Here is a 16,540-nt window from a genome sequence, read left to right on the forward strand (position 1 = left end):
GTTTTTTTTTTGTGTGTGTTGTTGTTGTTGTTGTTGTTGTTGTTGTTGTTGTTTTTTGAGACGGAGCCTCGCTCTGTCGCCCAGGCAGGAGTGCAGTGGCGCGATCTCGGCTCACTGCAAGCTCCGCCTCCCAGGTTCACGCCATTCTCTTGCCTCAGCCTCCCGAGTAGCTGGGACTACAGGCGCCCGCCACCATGCCCGGCTTTTTTTTTTTTTTTTTTTTTTTGTATTTTTAGTAGAGACGGGGTTTCACCGTGTTAGCCAGGGTGATCTCCTGACCTCGTGATCCGCCCGCCTCGGCCTCCCAAAGTGCTGGGATTACAGGCGTGAGCCACTGCGCCGGGCCAAAACTCCATTCCCTGGTAAAGGAGTAAGTTCTTTGCTTGGCCCATCTGGCAGCCCTTGGTTCTCAGTGATCTGTGATTCTCAAAGCATCCTAAGCATCAGTATCACCTGGGAACTTGTTAGAAACGCAAATTATTGGGCCCCACCTCATCTGCTGATTCGGAAACTCTAGGGGTGAGGCCCAACAGTCTGGCTTAAGTTCCCCAGATGATTCTGATGCACCTTGAGGTTTAAGAACCACTGCTTGGCCCGGCGCGGTGGCTCATGCCTGTAATCCCAGCACTTCGGGAGGCCCAGGCAGGCGGATCACCTGAGGTCGGGAGTTCGGGACCAGCCTGACCAACATGGAGAAACCCTGTCTCTACTAAAAACACAAAATTAGCCGGGCGTGGTGGCGCATACCTGTAATCCCAGCTACTCAGGAAGGCTGAGGCAGGCGAATCGCTTGAACCTGGGAAGCAGAGGTTGTGGTGAGCCAAGATCGCACCATTGTACTCCAGCCTGGGCAACAAGAGTGAAACTCCGTCTCAAAAAAAAAAAAAAAAAAAAAGAACCACTGCTCTGGCTGGGCGCGGTGGCTCACGCCTGTAATCCCAGCACTTTGGGAGGCTGAGGTAGGTGGATCACTTGAGGTCAGGAGTTCAAGACCAGCCTGGCCAACATGGTGAAACATCGTCTCTACTAAAAATACAAAAATTAGGCCAGGCGTGGTGGCTCAGGCCTGTGATCTCAGCTACTTGGGAGGCTGACGCAGGAGAATTGCTTGAACCTGGGAGGTGGAGGTTTGCAGTGAGCCGAGATTGTGCCACTGCACTCCATCCTGGGCGACAGAGCTACACTCCGTCTCAAAAATAAATAAAAATGGAAATACAAAAATTAGCCAGAGGTGGCGGTGGGCACGTGTAATCCCAGCTACTCGGGAGGCTGAGGCAAGAGAATCTCTTGAACCAGGAGGCAGAGATTGTTGGGAGGCAAAGATTGCAATGAGCCAAGATTGTGCCACTGCACTTCAGCCTGGGTGACAGAGCAAGACTCCGTCTCAACAACAACAACAACAAAAAAACACTGCTCTGATACCTGGTCCTCCGTGATTTCTGGGAAGTGGAGCTTCCACGTTCATTATTCTCTGTGGCCTTATCTGAAACGGAACTGGAAAGAATGTGCTTTTATTTAGGGCTCCTTGGCTTTCACAAACCACCTCCTGCTGGTGTGGGTTTGGGGACTTGAGTGGAGCTGTAGGAGTCAAATAATCTCCAGCTTTTATCAGATTCAGCTGTGGTTTCTTTGGCAACACAGTTCTGTCAAAAAACTAGAAGCTTCTGCTCTCTTGGCTTCTAATCAGTTCTGCTGTGGTAATCACAGCCGAAGATCCAGCCTAGACACATCTTAATTCTTAGCCCTGAAGTGTTTGGTCTGTTATTTCCTGGCTTCTGCGCTTAGCCTCGCCTCCTCACCCCCCAATTTAATGTGCTTACCTGGAGCTTCCCTTGAAGCCACCTGAAACAGTAAGTTGGATGGGAAGGCAGGACTCTTCATTTGACTTTTGCCTTTGAGCTCTCTGTATTTGGCAGAGAACCTCTTCTGAGGGTCAGTAGTAGAACTCAGAAAGGTGGAGCAGAGATTAGATTATTAGAAAGGTTAGTACCACAGTCTTCCCTGCTGCTGAGGCAGACTCTTGAGATCCCCCAAGATGGGGATTCTTGTTGACTTGGATTGTTAGCTACAGGCTGGGTCTTCGTTTTCTTTCTTTCCTTTTTTTTTCTTTTCTTTTTTTTTAAATAGAGACAGAATCTCGCTTTGTTGCCCAGGCTGGAATGCAGTGGGGCAGTGGTACAATCTTAGCTTACTGCTGTTTTGAACTCTTGTGCTCAAACAGTCCTCTTGCTTCAGCCTCCCAAGTAGCTAGGACTATAAGTGCAAACCACCATGCCCAGCTAACTTTTTTATTTTTTTTTCAGATTTTGGAATTTTTGCATTATATCCTTAGTGGCTGAGCATCCCTAATTCGAAAATCCAGTGTCTGAAGTGCATTTCTTTTGAGTGTCATGTTGTTGCTCAAGAAGTTTTGGATGTTGGAGCATTTTGGATTTCAGGTTTTCAGATTAGGGTGACTCCACCTGTTATCAGTATTTTCAGTCCCTCTATAGGTTGGCTTTGCAGTGTTAACAAATGTACTTACATTTCTTCCATAAGCTATAGGCAATGTCTCCCGATGCCCCATTTTGTAAAATGAAGCCCTTTTTATCCTCTCCTCTCCACTTTCACTTCCCATCTTCTGGCAAAGACTAGTTGAAAAATAGTCCTCTGTGAATGTTGTGACCTCTGAGCCTCCAGGAAAGAACTGGGTCTTGGATGAAGATTCACCCTCTGGGTCAGATAGGAAGGGGGAATACTGCCTTTGTGTCCTAATTGAAAGCTGCCTCCTTGTGATGGGGAGAGTACTACATGCACAGGGCATCTGCAGTAGAAGATCATGGTCTAGAGTAGCATTTCCCACACCATGTGCCTCAGAAGACTGGTCCAGCAAGTTACCCTGCTGCAAACAAAAGGGTTCAGGAATAACTAAACTCGGGAAACCCCGCATACTTTATCACTGCCTCTGCCTTTGGAGATTTACAATGCACACCAACTGTGAAGGCTCTGATACGTCCTGCAGCAAAGAAACTTATTTAGGCTATTGTTTCCCATTCATATTTGACCGTGGTACTCCTTTTCATTTGATACTAATATGCCCATGAGATCAATATACTTTGTGAGTCACTGCTCTGGGGAAATGGTGACCATGGTGAAGGTGCTGGGCATCTCAGGGAAGCCCCATGATGGAGAACCTAGGGGGTCAGAGGCAGTACTTGTATGTTCAGACCAGCATCCAGTGTGAGAAGAGTCTGTTTCTGGGGCTAGGGTCCACCATCACCCTGGGGCTTAACGATGAGAGGCCTACTCCAGAGAGGGATTTTTCCAGATGACCGGGCTTAGGAGGGGACTGTGGGCCGGGCTCCAGACCTTATATACTGGCATCTTAGGGGCTTAAGAGCAGGAATTGAGGCAGAAGTGAGTATCCCAGCTGTGGCTCCCAGGCAAAGGAGAATCCACTATAATCAATGCTGAGCTCTAGAGCTGATTAAGTGCCACCAAAGGCTGGGTTAGGTGCTGAGCCTGTAGATGGTGGGGAGCAGATGGCTCTGGCTCTGAGGGTGGAGTCTGGAAACTGGGTGCACTGGCCTGTGAGGTGAAATTCTCCCTCTGCCCTGCCACAGGGATTTAGATATGCAGGAGCTGGACAAGAGAGTTAATAAGGAACTAAAAATACATTTTTTGTCTTTTTTTGAGATGGAGTCTCACACTGTCACCTGGGCTGGAGTGCCATGGCTCGATCTCGGCTCACTGCAACCTCCGCCTCCCGGGTTCAAGCGATCCTTGTGCCTCAACCTCTGAGTAGCTGGGATTACAGGCATGCACTACCACGCCTGGCTAATTTTTGTAATTTTATTTATTTATTTATGTATTTATTTATTTTTGAAATGGAGTTTCGCTCTTGTTGCCCAGGCTGGAGTGCAATAGCGCAATCTCGGCTCACCACAACCTCTGCCTCCCGGGTTCAAGCGATTCTCCTGCCTCAGCCTCCCGAGTAGCTGGGATTACAGGCATGCGCCACCACGCCCGGCTTATTTTGTATTTTTAGTAGAGACAGGGTTTCTCCATGTTGGTCAGGCTGGTCTCAAACTCCCGACCTCAGGTGATCCCCCTGCCTTGGCCTCCCAAAGTGCTGGGATTACGGGTGTGAACCACTGTGCCTGGCCTAATTTTTGTATTTTTAGTAGAGACAGGGTTTTGCCGTGTTGGCCAGGCTGGTCTTGAATCCCTGACCTCAGTGATCCACCCGCCTTGGCCTCCCAAAGTATTGGGATTATAGGCATGAGCCACTGCACCTGGCCTAAAAATCCATTTGCTGAGTGCCTACTGTGCGCTAGATGCTGGGGATGCAACCATGAAAACACAGCCAAGGTCTCAGGCCTCAAGGAGCTTACAGTCCAGTGGGAGATGAATTGTAAGAAGCTAACACACAGATGCATGTCACCCACTGCAGTATGAGTGCTCAAAGGATAAATGTAGGTCAGGTGGGGAGGGCAGGTAGGAGAGTGCAAGATGAGAGGATTTGATCTCATCAGGGGAAGTTTCTCTGAGGCAGTGAAACTTGAGCCTCCTCCGTAAGGAATAGTGGACCAAGAAGTGAAGGATGACACACACATATCTAGCCGGGGGGAGCAGCATGTACAAAGGCCTGGGGGTGGGCTGAGGCTGGGGACAGGGCAGGGTCAGGCCACCCAGTGCCATGCAGGCTACCGCCAAGAGTTTGCTTTCACCGGAGAGTGAAGGGAAGACGTTGGAGGGCTTCCACCTGGGAGTATCCCCTGTTTTGGCCACTATATGGACTGGGGGGCTGGGCCTGTGAGGTTCCAGATGTCAACTGAGTAGGACAGGAAGACACTTCAGGAATCTGAAGGGATTTGGGAAGTGACCAAGGTTTTCTCTTCCCATCTGTTGCTACTATCTTCCTGAAGTCTTGAGTTTCACAATTTTCATGCAGTTTCTTCTTGGTTGTGCAACTCTTGACAGTTTCTAACTTTGGGTTTGGCATCTCGGCCAGAGTCATTTCCTTCCTGGAGCTGGGCTCTCATTGAGTGGAAAATTTGGGGCTGCTATGTAGAATGAAACAGAAGAGAATGAACCCTTCTTCTCCGGAAGGGGCCGGGCTGCGCCAGGTCCAGACAGGGCTTGTGTGTCTGCTCTCTTGGAAGGCTGCCCCGCCTCCGCCCCTTTCCAGCTGCTAGGGCACAACAGAACATGCCTACATCCAGACCCTGCCCACTGCAGACTTGCCACTGGAGGCGACACTGTTTTGGGCCAAAACCACAGGCCAGGGGTCAGAGCACCTGGGTTCTAGTAATAGCTTGTATTTAGCACCTGATATGTGCCAGGTAAGCATCTTTTCTCACAACTCTTATTATCCCTATTTTATAGAAGAGGAAACTGAGGCTCAGAGATTAAGTAATTTCCCAAGGCCACATAGCCCATAGTGATGAGGCCAACATGGGAATTCAGGTCTGCCTGACCTTACCCGCTTCTTGGTAGGTTACTAGATTGCATCATCACTTGCCCCATCTGGAAAATGGGTAAAGACATTGCCCTATCTACTTTTCTTGTAGACTGGGAAGGTTCAAAGCATACGAGATGGTGAGGTTTTCTTTGTTTCTTTTTTTTTTTTTTTTTTTTGTGAGACAGAGTCTCACTCTGTTGTCCAGGCTGAAGTGCAGTGGCATGAGCTTGGCTCACTGCAACCTCTGCCTCGTGGACTCAAGCAATTATCCTGCCTCAGCCTCCCGAGTAGCTAGGACTACTGGCGCCCACCACCATGCCCAGCTAGAGGTTTTCTTAAAGTTAATTGCTGAGTGGCTAAGGACAGGTCACTTGACCTTTTCCTTCCATGCATTCATTATTCCATTGGAGAAAAGCAAGGCTTTAATCACTGTTGGTCTCTTGAGAGTGGTGTTAGAATGAACAGAGTGTGGAATGCCTCTAAGCCAGTCCCCAGTGTTTCAGAGAGGAAGGGTAAGAGCTAGAGTGAAGTGAACCATCCTTTATTGAACTCCTGCTAGATGCTTAGCTCTTACAACTAGTCTCCTCCAGTTGCAAGTTTTGGACACATACTCAGATGACGCATTAGCCAGGATAGGCTCGGTTATGCTGCAGTATCAGATAAACCTTGAAATCTAGTTCCTCAACGCAACAAATATTGATTTCCCACTCACCTGAAGTCCAGTAAGGGTCATGCAGCCTCCTGCATTCTTGTAGCCAGCTATGTCATCTAGAACATGTGGCTTCCAAAGTCACTGTGGCTGGGGAAGAGAGGGTTGGAAGGGGCTCACTAGCTGTTAAGTGCTTCGTCCAGGAAGTGATAGATAGCATCTTCACTTAAAATCCACTGGCTAGGCCGGGCGCGGTGGCTCATGCCTGTAATCCCAGCACTTTGGGAGGCCGAGGCCGGCAGATCACAAGGTCAGGAGATCGAGACCATCCTGGCTAACATGGTGATACCCCGTCTCTACTAAAAATAAAAAAAAATTAGCTGGGCGTGGTGGCGGGCGCCTGTAGTCCCAGCTACTCAAGAGGCTGAGGCAGGAGAATTGCTTGAACCCGGGAGGTGGAGCTTGCAGTGAGCCGAGATCGCGCCACTGCACTCCAGCCTGGGCAACAGAGCGAGAATCTGTCTCAAAAAAAAAAAAAAAAAAAAAAAAATCCACTGGCTAGAACCAGTCGTGACGCCCAGGCTAATTGCTAAGGAGGCAGGAGTATGAGACGGAGCAGATGGTTATTTGGTAAGTACTCTCTCAGCTACAGGTTACCTCAGTTCCAGGGCGCTTACAGTAAGGTTCTGCCTAACTGTGTCCTACAAGGCCCTGCATGGTCTACCTTTGCCCGGCTCTTCAACCTCACCTCTACCACTTTCCCCCTCAGTCATTCCCCTCAGCCACTACGGTCATCCTTCACTTGCGGGGATATGCCAAGTATTTGCTGCCTAAGGACCTTTGCACACGTGTTCCCTCTCCTTGGAATGCTGTCTCTCCCCAGCTTCCCTACATTCTTCCATGCTAGTCCTTTTCATCCTCTGGGTGTCTGCATATGTGGCCCCTTCTCATGGCAGCTTTTCCTGGCCAGCCTATGGAAGTAGGTCCATCAGGCACCCCTCCCTCGAGTTTGTTTTCAGCATAGAGCTCCTCCCAGTTTATAATTAGATGTCTTTTATTTAACTAGCTTAATGTCAGTATTATGGCAGTTTTGATAAAGGATTCCCCATTCCCTAACACAAAATGAATGAATGAATGAATGAGAAAGAATGAGTCATTTCAGCAGCAGGTGGAGTACAAGTTCAGTGGAGAACCAGGGATCGCACAATTAGGAAGGCAGGCTGTGCTCTCAGGTTTGCCTCATTTCAGGTCTAGCTTGAGTTGGGAGTTTGTGTGTGTGTGTGTGTGTGTGTGTTGTGTGTTGTGTGTTGTGTGTGACTGTGTATGGCCTGGAGGGCCAAACCCAGGGATTAGGAGGGAAAGGAAAAGAGAGGGCACGGAAAGCTGTGTTTGTCCCTGATAGAGCCAGCTGGCACGAGGGTGCTTTAGTTATAGCTGAATCACTTTTGTTTGTTCTGGAAGGGATCTATTCTGGCCACATGAGTCAGCCTAAGAACAAATTACTGTGTAGTTTGACGGGTGTGAAGGGTTGGGGGGAATTTCCAGAGTATGCTCACCCAGGAAAGACCTTGTTGCCAGCTCTGAGTCCCCTCTGCTCCAACAGCTCCTGGATTTGCCACCGTGTGAAATGTTCTCACGCAGCTAGTGTGACGGCCCAGGCCCCGTCAGCCAAAGGCCCAGCACCCATAAACATCCTTTAATCCTTTCTCCTGAAGGAACTGGGGCATAAACAAGCACATAATAAATAAATCTGCATTCTAGGCTTCACTTTCTTCAGATATAAGACAACTACCTTATACTTGGTAGCAATTATCCCCCAGAGCTGTTACCTGAATTAAATAGGCCACAGATATGGGCAAGAACTTAGGAAAAAAAGCCTGACCTAGAATTAGAGTGGTCATTATAATAACAGTAGTAGGAGGCCAAGGCGGACGGATCACCTAAGGTCAGGAGTTCGAGACCAGCCTGGCCAATATGGCAAAACCCCGTCTCTACTAAAAATACAAAAGTTAGCCGGGCGTGATGGTGTCTGCCTGTAATCCCAGCTACTCGGGAGGGTGAGGTAGGACAATCGCTTGAACCCAGGAGGCAGAAGTTGTAATGAGCAGAGATCGTGCCACTGTACTCCAGCCTGGGCAACAGAGCGAGACTATAGCAAATGATGGTAGCTTAGATCTGCTGGGTGTTAATTTTTTTATCCTCATGGCTGGTCTCGGGGTCGGGGATCCACTTCCACATCTCATTTGTCGGATGAGGGAGCCAAGGCTTAGGAGGGTCCCCCTGCTGGTGAGCCTGACTGCAGGACACACTCCAGACTGCTGGGAGTTCATTTGCCTTCCGTGGCATCAGTGATTCATGCTCATTAGGAAGAGCGCAGGCATTCCGAAAACAAATCAGAGAGAAAAAGAAATCATGCCTGGCAACCAGCTCTGGTGAACCATGACAGGGGCACAGAGAAGCGCTTCTGCCCCTCCCCCATTTCCTCCTTGTATCTGGGACTCAGCCCTCATCACTGTGGGTTCTCAGCCTCAGCAAGGCAGCTTTCAAAGATATCCAGATTCCAGGCTGGGTGCAATGGCTCACACCTGTAATCCCAGAACTTTGGGAGGCCAAGGCAGGTAGATTGCTTGAGCCCAGGAGTTTGAGATCAGCTTGCGCAATATGGCAAAACCCTGTCTCTACCAAAAAAAAACAAAAACAAAAACAAAAACAAAATTAGCCTGGCGTGGTGGCGTGCTCCTGTAGTCTCAGCTACTTGGGAGGCTGAGGTGGGAGGATTGCTTGAACTTGGGAGGTAGAGGCTGCAGTGAGCTATGGTTGCACCAGTGCACTCTAGCCTGGGTCACAGAGCAAGACTCTGCCTCAAAAACAAAAACAAAAAATCCAGACTCTGTCTGAGAACCGCCATGTCAACCTTCTGGTGCCTGTGGCCACCTAAGCTATAGATTAGCTGTTCCTTCCGTCACCTGCATCCCCTTCCCATCCCTGGGGGTCCCAGCAGGGAGAACCCTGGGCTGCCCACCTCCAGTGTGTGACTGAGGCTGGCTGCCAATGGCATGGGCACAGGCCCCCACCTCCCCTGCTGCTGGGCTCCTATGTTACTTTGCTCTCATGGCCACTGTACCTCTCGGGACTGTGCACCAAGTTGCTGCCCACCTAGAATCGGTTTCCATTAGAGTGTTTAAAATGTTAAAAATAGCCTTCCACCCTAAATGCTTCCTTTGGAGGCCCGAGTTGGGAATCAGAGGTTCTTTTCTCTCTGCACCTTTCTGGCAGAACTGAAGGAGGGTGGCTGTTTGCAGTGTTGCGGGCCCCTGCCCTGGGCCAGCCACTTCACATTTGTCATCATGGAGCCCTGGGACGGCCCTGGGAGGTGTGGGGTTATTATTCTGACTCCACAGGAGAGGCGCATGAAGCTCAGAGGGTTAGGAGGTCTGTGCCTGGGCGTGAAGCTGGAATCGCAGAGCTTGGGTCTGGTTCAAGCCAGAGCCGATGCTTCCCCACGCTTACTCTTGTGATCCTAGTTCTACTCTTTGATCACAGTCTGTGTTTTTGGATCTCATGATCCTGCAGAATCAACTTTATGTGTGGAATTCTCTTGAGAATTTAATCCTGGGAGGAAAGAGTGCTGTCTTGGAAGCCTGAGGCTGCCCCTGTCTATCTGTGATAAGAAGTCCGTGAGCAGCTCACTCGTGAGCCTTGGCCTTGGCAGACAGGAAGCTCAGTGCGAGAGTTAAAGCTTGTCACAGCCCTTTCTTGTAGGCATTTGGCCTCCTTTGCTTCATCCTGCCTTTGGTGTTCTATTTTTATTTCACTAGCTCTCTGGTGTGCCAGCCTGAATGAGTGGGCATTGCGTCTTTCTAGCTAGCAGGGAGCAGGTTTGGAGGGATGAGGACAGAGGCCATTTTCTCCATCTTCAGGTTTGGACAGTGGGACAGGCATGCATGGGCCTGCCCGTCCACCCAGCTCAGACCATGCCGGCAGCTCCAGGGTGGAGATGAGGGCGGTTCACGTTTATACGCACCATTTATTGCTTGCATTTTAAAGACATCTAAAAACTCAAAGCTTGCGAAGATGGGGGTTTCACAGGAAACCAAAACTTCTTGTTGGGGCTGACGTGGGGCTCTGTTGGCTTACATCCGTGGCTGGTGTGACCTGGTGCCTCTTGTGTGGGAGGGTGGATGTTAGCCTCAAGTGTGCTGACAGGTCTGGTCACAGGTAGCCCTGCCGACACCGCCCCTCCCCATCTGTTCCTCACTCCTGCTCACTTCCAAGTGCCCTGTGGTGCCAGGTGGGGCCACCGCATGTCACTGCAGAAGGAACAAGAAAAAGAAAGAGAAAAGCTGGACTCTCTTTAGGATGAAAACATAATGACATTTTTTATCTTCCCCACGGGTGGAGCCCACAGAGGTCGGCCACAAATGGGTTGGTGGCCTTGATGTTCCTGCCAAATGTGTTTTGACAGAGAGGCAAAGATTTGTGCTGAACAAAACATTACCCTGAATAGGACACTGGACTGGGAGCAGTGGCTCAGGCCTGTAATCCCAGCACTTTGGGAGGACAAGGTGGGAGGATCACTGGGGCCTAGGAGTTTGAGCCCAGGCTGGGCAACATAGTGAGATGCTGTCTCTACACAAAATTAAAAATTAGCTGGGCGTGGTGTTGCCTGTAATCCCAGCGGCATGGGAGGCTAAGAGAGGAGGATAGCTTGAGCTCAGGAGTTTGAGGCTGCAGTGAGCTGTGATCACACCACTGCATAGCCTGGGTGACAGAGCAACACCCTGTCTCAAAAAAAAAAGGAACAGGACACTGAAGTTAAGTAAGGCTGTAAGTATCACCCTCATCCCCATTTTACTGATGAGAACAATGAGGCTCAGCCAGGCAGGCCTCCCACAAGGAGAAGGTGCCTCATTTGCTGGGGTCATGGGCGGTTCTGGGTGTAGGTGAGACCTTTAGGGAGCATTTCATACTGTTGCGGGCCTGGCCTCTGCAGGAGGTCACTGTTGGGAAGTGACTTCAGCGAGCCCAGCCGGCCCTGAGCCAGGGGAGCCACTGCTGCCCTTTTGACACAGATGTCACAAGGATGACAAGCCTTTCCAGGAGCATAAGCCCCACTTGAGGCAGTTTGAGGAGGGAGGGTGGAGGGAGAGAGGCAGTCTCTCCTTGCCAGAGAGGGGAGGCTGGGAAAGATGAGGACTGGGAGTGGCGGGGGGTAGCCTTCCGAGGGAGCACAGGCAGAGCTTTCACTTCTGTGCACCCTGGGAGCGACAGCTTTGTTCCAGACCCGTGCTTGAATCAGCACTCACCCCGGCATTGTTCATTGTCATTCTGTACAAGGGACTGGTTTTCTGTTGTTGTTTTTTGAGACAGAGTCTTGCTCTATTGCCTAGGCTGGAGTGCAGTGGCACAAACTTAGCACACTGCAGCCTCTGCCTCCCAGGTTCAAGCGATTCTCCTGCTTCAGCCTCCTGAGTAGCTGGGACTACAGGTGTGCACCACCACGCCTGGCTAATTTTTGTATTTTTAGTAGAGACGGGGTTTCGCCATGTTGGCCAGGCTGGTCCAGAACTCCTGACCACAGGTGATCTGCCCTCCTTGGCCTCCCAAAGTGCTGGGATTTTAGGTGTGAACCACTGTGCCCGGCCTAGGGACTGTTTATTCTCCTCCTGGGCCTGTGGAAGGCAGTGGGATGCCATGAGGCAGACAGTGATCCTGTGATTCCTGCAGGCAAGGCCCTTGTTGGAGAGAAACTGGCTTCTAGACTCCGAGTTTCAGCCACAAAGGCCTTGGCCTGATGGCAATCAGGATGGGGGTGTGTGGCCTATAGAACCACTGAAGTGCCCGTGGAGCCCAGGTTGGGAGAGAAGTGCATGTTCTCTGGGTGCCCTTACGTCAGTGGTTCTGGGAGGAGACCCCGCCTTCCTGCCTCAGTGCTGCCTGCCTCCCTCTTTCCCTTGGGCAGGTCTTGTTCCCCACTGAGCCTCAGCTTCCTACCTTGAGATCTCCAGGGTTGTGGGGAGGGTGCTTGAATTGAACGTATCAATACACAATGTGGACATTCGTTGGTGAAAAACAGAAGTGAGGTGGATCTGAATCTCATGAAGGGCTGATTCATCGTCTGCTCACTGGAGCCAGAGGGGTCCCCAGGGCAAACGCTACTCACACTAGCTTGGAAGACTCAGTTCTCGTCATTACTTTAGCTAGCTTGCTAACTGATTTTTTTTAAAAGAAGTATACTTTACTGTGTAAATAATGCATAATGATTTTGTTGAAAAATTCTATGATATGAATAAATCACAAAGAAAAAAACCCCACAATATAAAACAGGCCAGGCGCGGTGGCTCAACGTCTGTAATCTCAGCACTTTGGGAGGCCGAGGCAGGTTGATCACTTGAGGTCAGGAGTTCAAGACCAGCCTGGCCAACATGGTGAAACCCCATCTCTACTAAAAATACAGAAAAAAAAAAATTAGCTGGATGTGGTGTTGCACACCTGTAATCCCAGCTACTCAGGAGGCTGAGGCAGGAGAATGGCTTGAATCCAGGAGGCAGAGGTTGCAGTGAGCCGAGATTCTGCCACTGTACTCCAGCCTGGGCAACAGAGTAAGACTCTGTCTCAAAAAAAAAAAAAAAGAAAAAGAAAACTAAAAGACTCTCATCCTACTCTTCTTATCCTCAATATGTAGACTATTTAAGAGATAACCAATATTTTAAGACTATAACCACCACAGAAATAAAGGTCCCATATTTTGAGCTAAGCAGTGTCTCCATTAGTCTTCATAAAAGTTGTCCAAAGGAGGGCTGGGCATGGTGGCTCACGCCTGTAATCCCAGCACTTTGGGAGGCTGAGGAGGGCGGATCATGAGGTCAGGAGATTGAGACCATCCTGGCTAACACGCTGAAACCCCGTCTCTACTAAAAATACAAAAAATTAGCCAGGTGTGGTGGCGGGCGCCTGTAGTCCCAGCTACTCGGGAGGCTGAGGCAGAAGAATGGCATGAACCTGGGAGGCGGAGCTTGTAGTGAGCCGAGATTGTGCCACTGCACTCTAGCCTGGGCGACAGAGTGAGACTCCGTCTCCAAAAAAAAAAAAAAAAATTTATTTAAAATGTCAGTGACAGTAAAGAAAACACAAGGAAGAAGCCACTCAGGCCGGGTGCGGTGGCTCACGCCTGTAATCCCAGCACTTTGGGAGGCTGAGGAGGGCGGATCATGACGTCAGGAGATCGAGACCATCCTGGCTAACATGGTGAAACCCTGTCTCTACTAAAAATAGAAAAAATTAGCCGGGCGTGCTGGTGGGCACCTGTAGTCCCAGCTACACAGGAGGCTGAGGCAGGAGAATGGCGTGAGCCCGAGAGTCGGAGCTTGCAGTGAGCCGAGATCACACCACTGCACTCCAGCCTGGGCGACAGAGCGAGACTCCGTCTCAAAAAACAAAACAAAACAAAACAAAACAAAAATTTATTTAAAATGTCAGTGACAGTAAAGAAAACACAAGGACGAAGCCACTCATCACCCCCCGACATTCAGCCTTGTTGTTATTTTTGTGCATTCCCGATGTCTCCCCAACTCCTCCCACCCTGGGGAAGTCAGTGATCACCCCTTTGTTCCTGTTTGTCTGGGGATTGGGACGTCTGCCCCTGGGGGAATTGGGGCTGGTGGTGGCAGTGATGGCAGTGGTGTTTCAGTAGTTCTGCCCTAGCTAGGTGGGAGACAGTGAAACCAGTCCCAGGTTTGACTGTTGTTGGCTGTTTTACTTGACGCAAGTCATTTCACTTATCTGAGCCTCAATATGCTCAAAAATAAAATGCAGATAAACCTATGAACTAGCAGAGATTGCTGTGAAAATTAAATAAATATGCACGGTGCCATACCAGTGTGGTGCTATGCAAATTTAGGTCCTATTATTTTAGTTCAAAAGCTTGGGTTTGAAAAGCGAGGTCCCAGGGTAACAATTGGTTTTGTTTAGAGAGGCACAGTTCACCAGTTCAAAGAAATGTTGCTGGAGATGTTTTGTCCCAGCCCTACCTGGGACATCTGTTGTGACATCCCCTGTGTCATGCTTTATGTCATGCTCTGAGTGACATCAAGCGAGTCAGCAGCCTTTCCTGGGACTTCAGTGCCCCAGTTTTTGTCATTCTCAAACATGAGTCTATCCCAAACCACCAGAGAATGAGGGACTTGAATGCAGGGCTATAGAATCGGGTTTTACCTGGGAGGGAATGGGGAGACAGAAAGATTCAGGCTAAGGAGTGTGGACATTATCTAGGTAATGGGGAGCCCCATAAAGGCTTCAAGCAGGGAAGTGACGAGGCCAGATGTATACTTTGGTAAGAAGTAGCCTGGCAAGGGTGTGGAGGCTGCCTGAGCTGGCGGCAGGGCCCAGCCAGAAGGGATAAGATCAGGGCCCAGTGGAGGAGGGGAGAGGAAGCTGTTTCACAGAGCAGCTCTGAGAAGCTGGCTGGAAGCTGAGGTTGACACACCCTCGAAGCACCTTTGGGGTTTCCCAAGTTGATGTAAAAAGGAAATGATTACCCTTGAGAAGGCAGGGGAGTTCTTCAGCCAGTCCTGCGTGCCTTTGGCATGTGATCTTAGCAAGTCATTTAACCTGCTCAGGCCTCAGTTTCCTCATCTCTGAACAGGGATGAGAAGCAGAGATGTTGTGAGGATTCATGTCTGTGCAGCTGGGCCTGGGCCCGGGCCCGGTACAGCCCGTCCTCAGTGGCCATGGCTGCTGTTTTAGGATTCCCAACCATCAAGTGGGAAGGATGTGTGTGTCTCCACTGCGTGAAAGGGAGGTTGTAGGACAGCCAGAACTTTGATCCCTAGGGGCTGGAGTGGGAGCTTAGAGGGATGGTGTCTTTGACCCGCTCACGTGTTCAGGGAAATGTGCAGTCTACAGTGCCCGTCCCCATCTCTACTCTCCTTTCCCACATGACACCCCAGCGGGAGGCAAACGGACACCACTATCACCTCCGTTTTATAGGTGAGGAAGGGAGACCGAGAGGAGGAAGGTGACTTGTTGGAGGTCACACAGCTGGTTGGGTGGAAGCAGGTGTATGTGACTTAGCACGTCAGAGCTCCACCCTCACCAGGACTGCCATGTTCAGCCACTGCTCTTTTTTTTTTTTTTTTTTTTTTTTTTTTTGAGACAGAGTCTTGCTCTGTCGCTCAGGCTGGAGTGTAGTGGCGCGATCTTGGCTCACTGCAAGCTCCGCCTCCCCGGTTCAAGTGATTCTCCTGCCTCAGCCTCCCAAGTAGCTGAGACTACAGCCATGTGCCACCATGCCCGACTAATTTTTGTATTTTTAGTAGAGATGGGGTTTCACCATGTTGGCCAGGCTGGTCTCGAACTCCTGACCTCAGGCAGTCCACCCACCTCGGCCTCCGAAAGTGCTGGGATTACAGGTGTGAGCCACCGCGCCTGGTCTACCGCATTTTACAGATGGGGAGGCCAAGGCCAGAAAGGGAAAGACCCTCCCGCCCTGCAACACCACACATTTGTGGCAGAGCCAGAATTAGAACCCAGGTCTCTGACTTCCAGACCCAGTCTCTCAATGGCTACCCCACTTCATGGAATAGTAATAACTTTCTTTCCACCTTGTTTTCAGGGAAACCGGCTCCTGAAATCAGGTGTCCCGTTCCAGCCTTCCCTGACTCTGCGAAGCCAGAAAAGCCTTTGGCAGCTTCTGTAAGAAAGGCTGAGGATGAACAGGAAGAGGGGCAGCCTGTGAGGATGGCCACCTTTCCAGGCCCAGGTATTTTAAATTTAACTTTTTTACTTAAAGCACTTTTGTTTAAGGAAATGAAGATATATCTATAAGGACATTGAGCTTAGCATATAAGAGCAAAAAATTGAGGCTGAGCATGGTGGCTCATGCCTATAATCCCAGCTCTGTGAGGCTGAGACGGGAGGATGGCTTGAGCCCAGGAGTTTGAGACCAGCCTAGGCAACCTGGTGAGACCTTTCCTCTACAAAAAATTTTAAAAAGATTATCCAGGCATGGTGGCATGCACCTGGTAGTCCCAGCTATTCAGGAGGCTGAGGTAGGGGGATTGCTCGAGCCCAGGAGTGCAAGGCTGTGGTGAGCTATGATCACACCACTGCACTCCGGCCTGGGTGACAGAGTGAGACTCTTCCTAAAGAAAGCAAAAAATCTGGCAACAACAATGGGGGATAATAAAATTAATGTCAGACAGTCACAACAAAGTACTATCAACAATGATGTAGACGTGCATATGTACATGGAAACATACTGACAATATAGGGAGGTAGAAAAGTAGAAAAAATCAGGTAACAAAATGTATATAATATCTGTTACCATTTTTGTGAGCAGAAAAGAAATAGCTCGGTAATTGGAGGCTTTCTAGTGCGAGACACTATTCCAAGTACTGTACTTCAAAGATATTGACTCATTTAATCTTCAACTAACTATGAATTAGGTA

At 49.8% G+C, this 16,540-nt stretch overlaps 1 protein-coding gene across 3 annotated transcripts in view; it reads left to right on the forward strand.

Annotated features, from left to right (window-relative positions):
* Positions 1-16,540, forward strand: part of IRAK2 (interleukin 1 receptor associated kinase 2) — an 80,435-nt gene that overhangs the window by 20,939 nt on the left and 42,956 nt on the right. For 2 of the 3 annotated variants that reach the window (XM_003826290.6, XM_034955761.3), the window contains exon 3: positions 15,706-15,852. The exons of the other annotated variant lie outside the window; for it this stretch is intronic. In XM_003826290.6, the coding sequence (XP_003826338.2) occupies positions 15,706-15,852 (147 nt within the window). The remainder of the gene's footprint in view (positions 1-15,705; positions 15,853-16,540) is intronic. 3 annotated transcript variants of the gene reach the window in all.

The sequence above is a fragment of the Pan paniscus genome, chromosome 2 (assembly GCF_029289425.2).
Source record: "Pan paniscus chromosome 2, NHGRI_mPanPan1-v2.0_pri, whole genome shotgun sequence".
Lineage (NCBI taxonomy): Eukaryota > Metazoa > Chordata > Mammalia > Primates > Hominidae > Pan > Pan paniscus.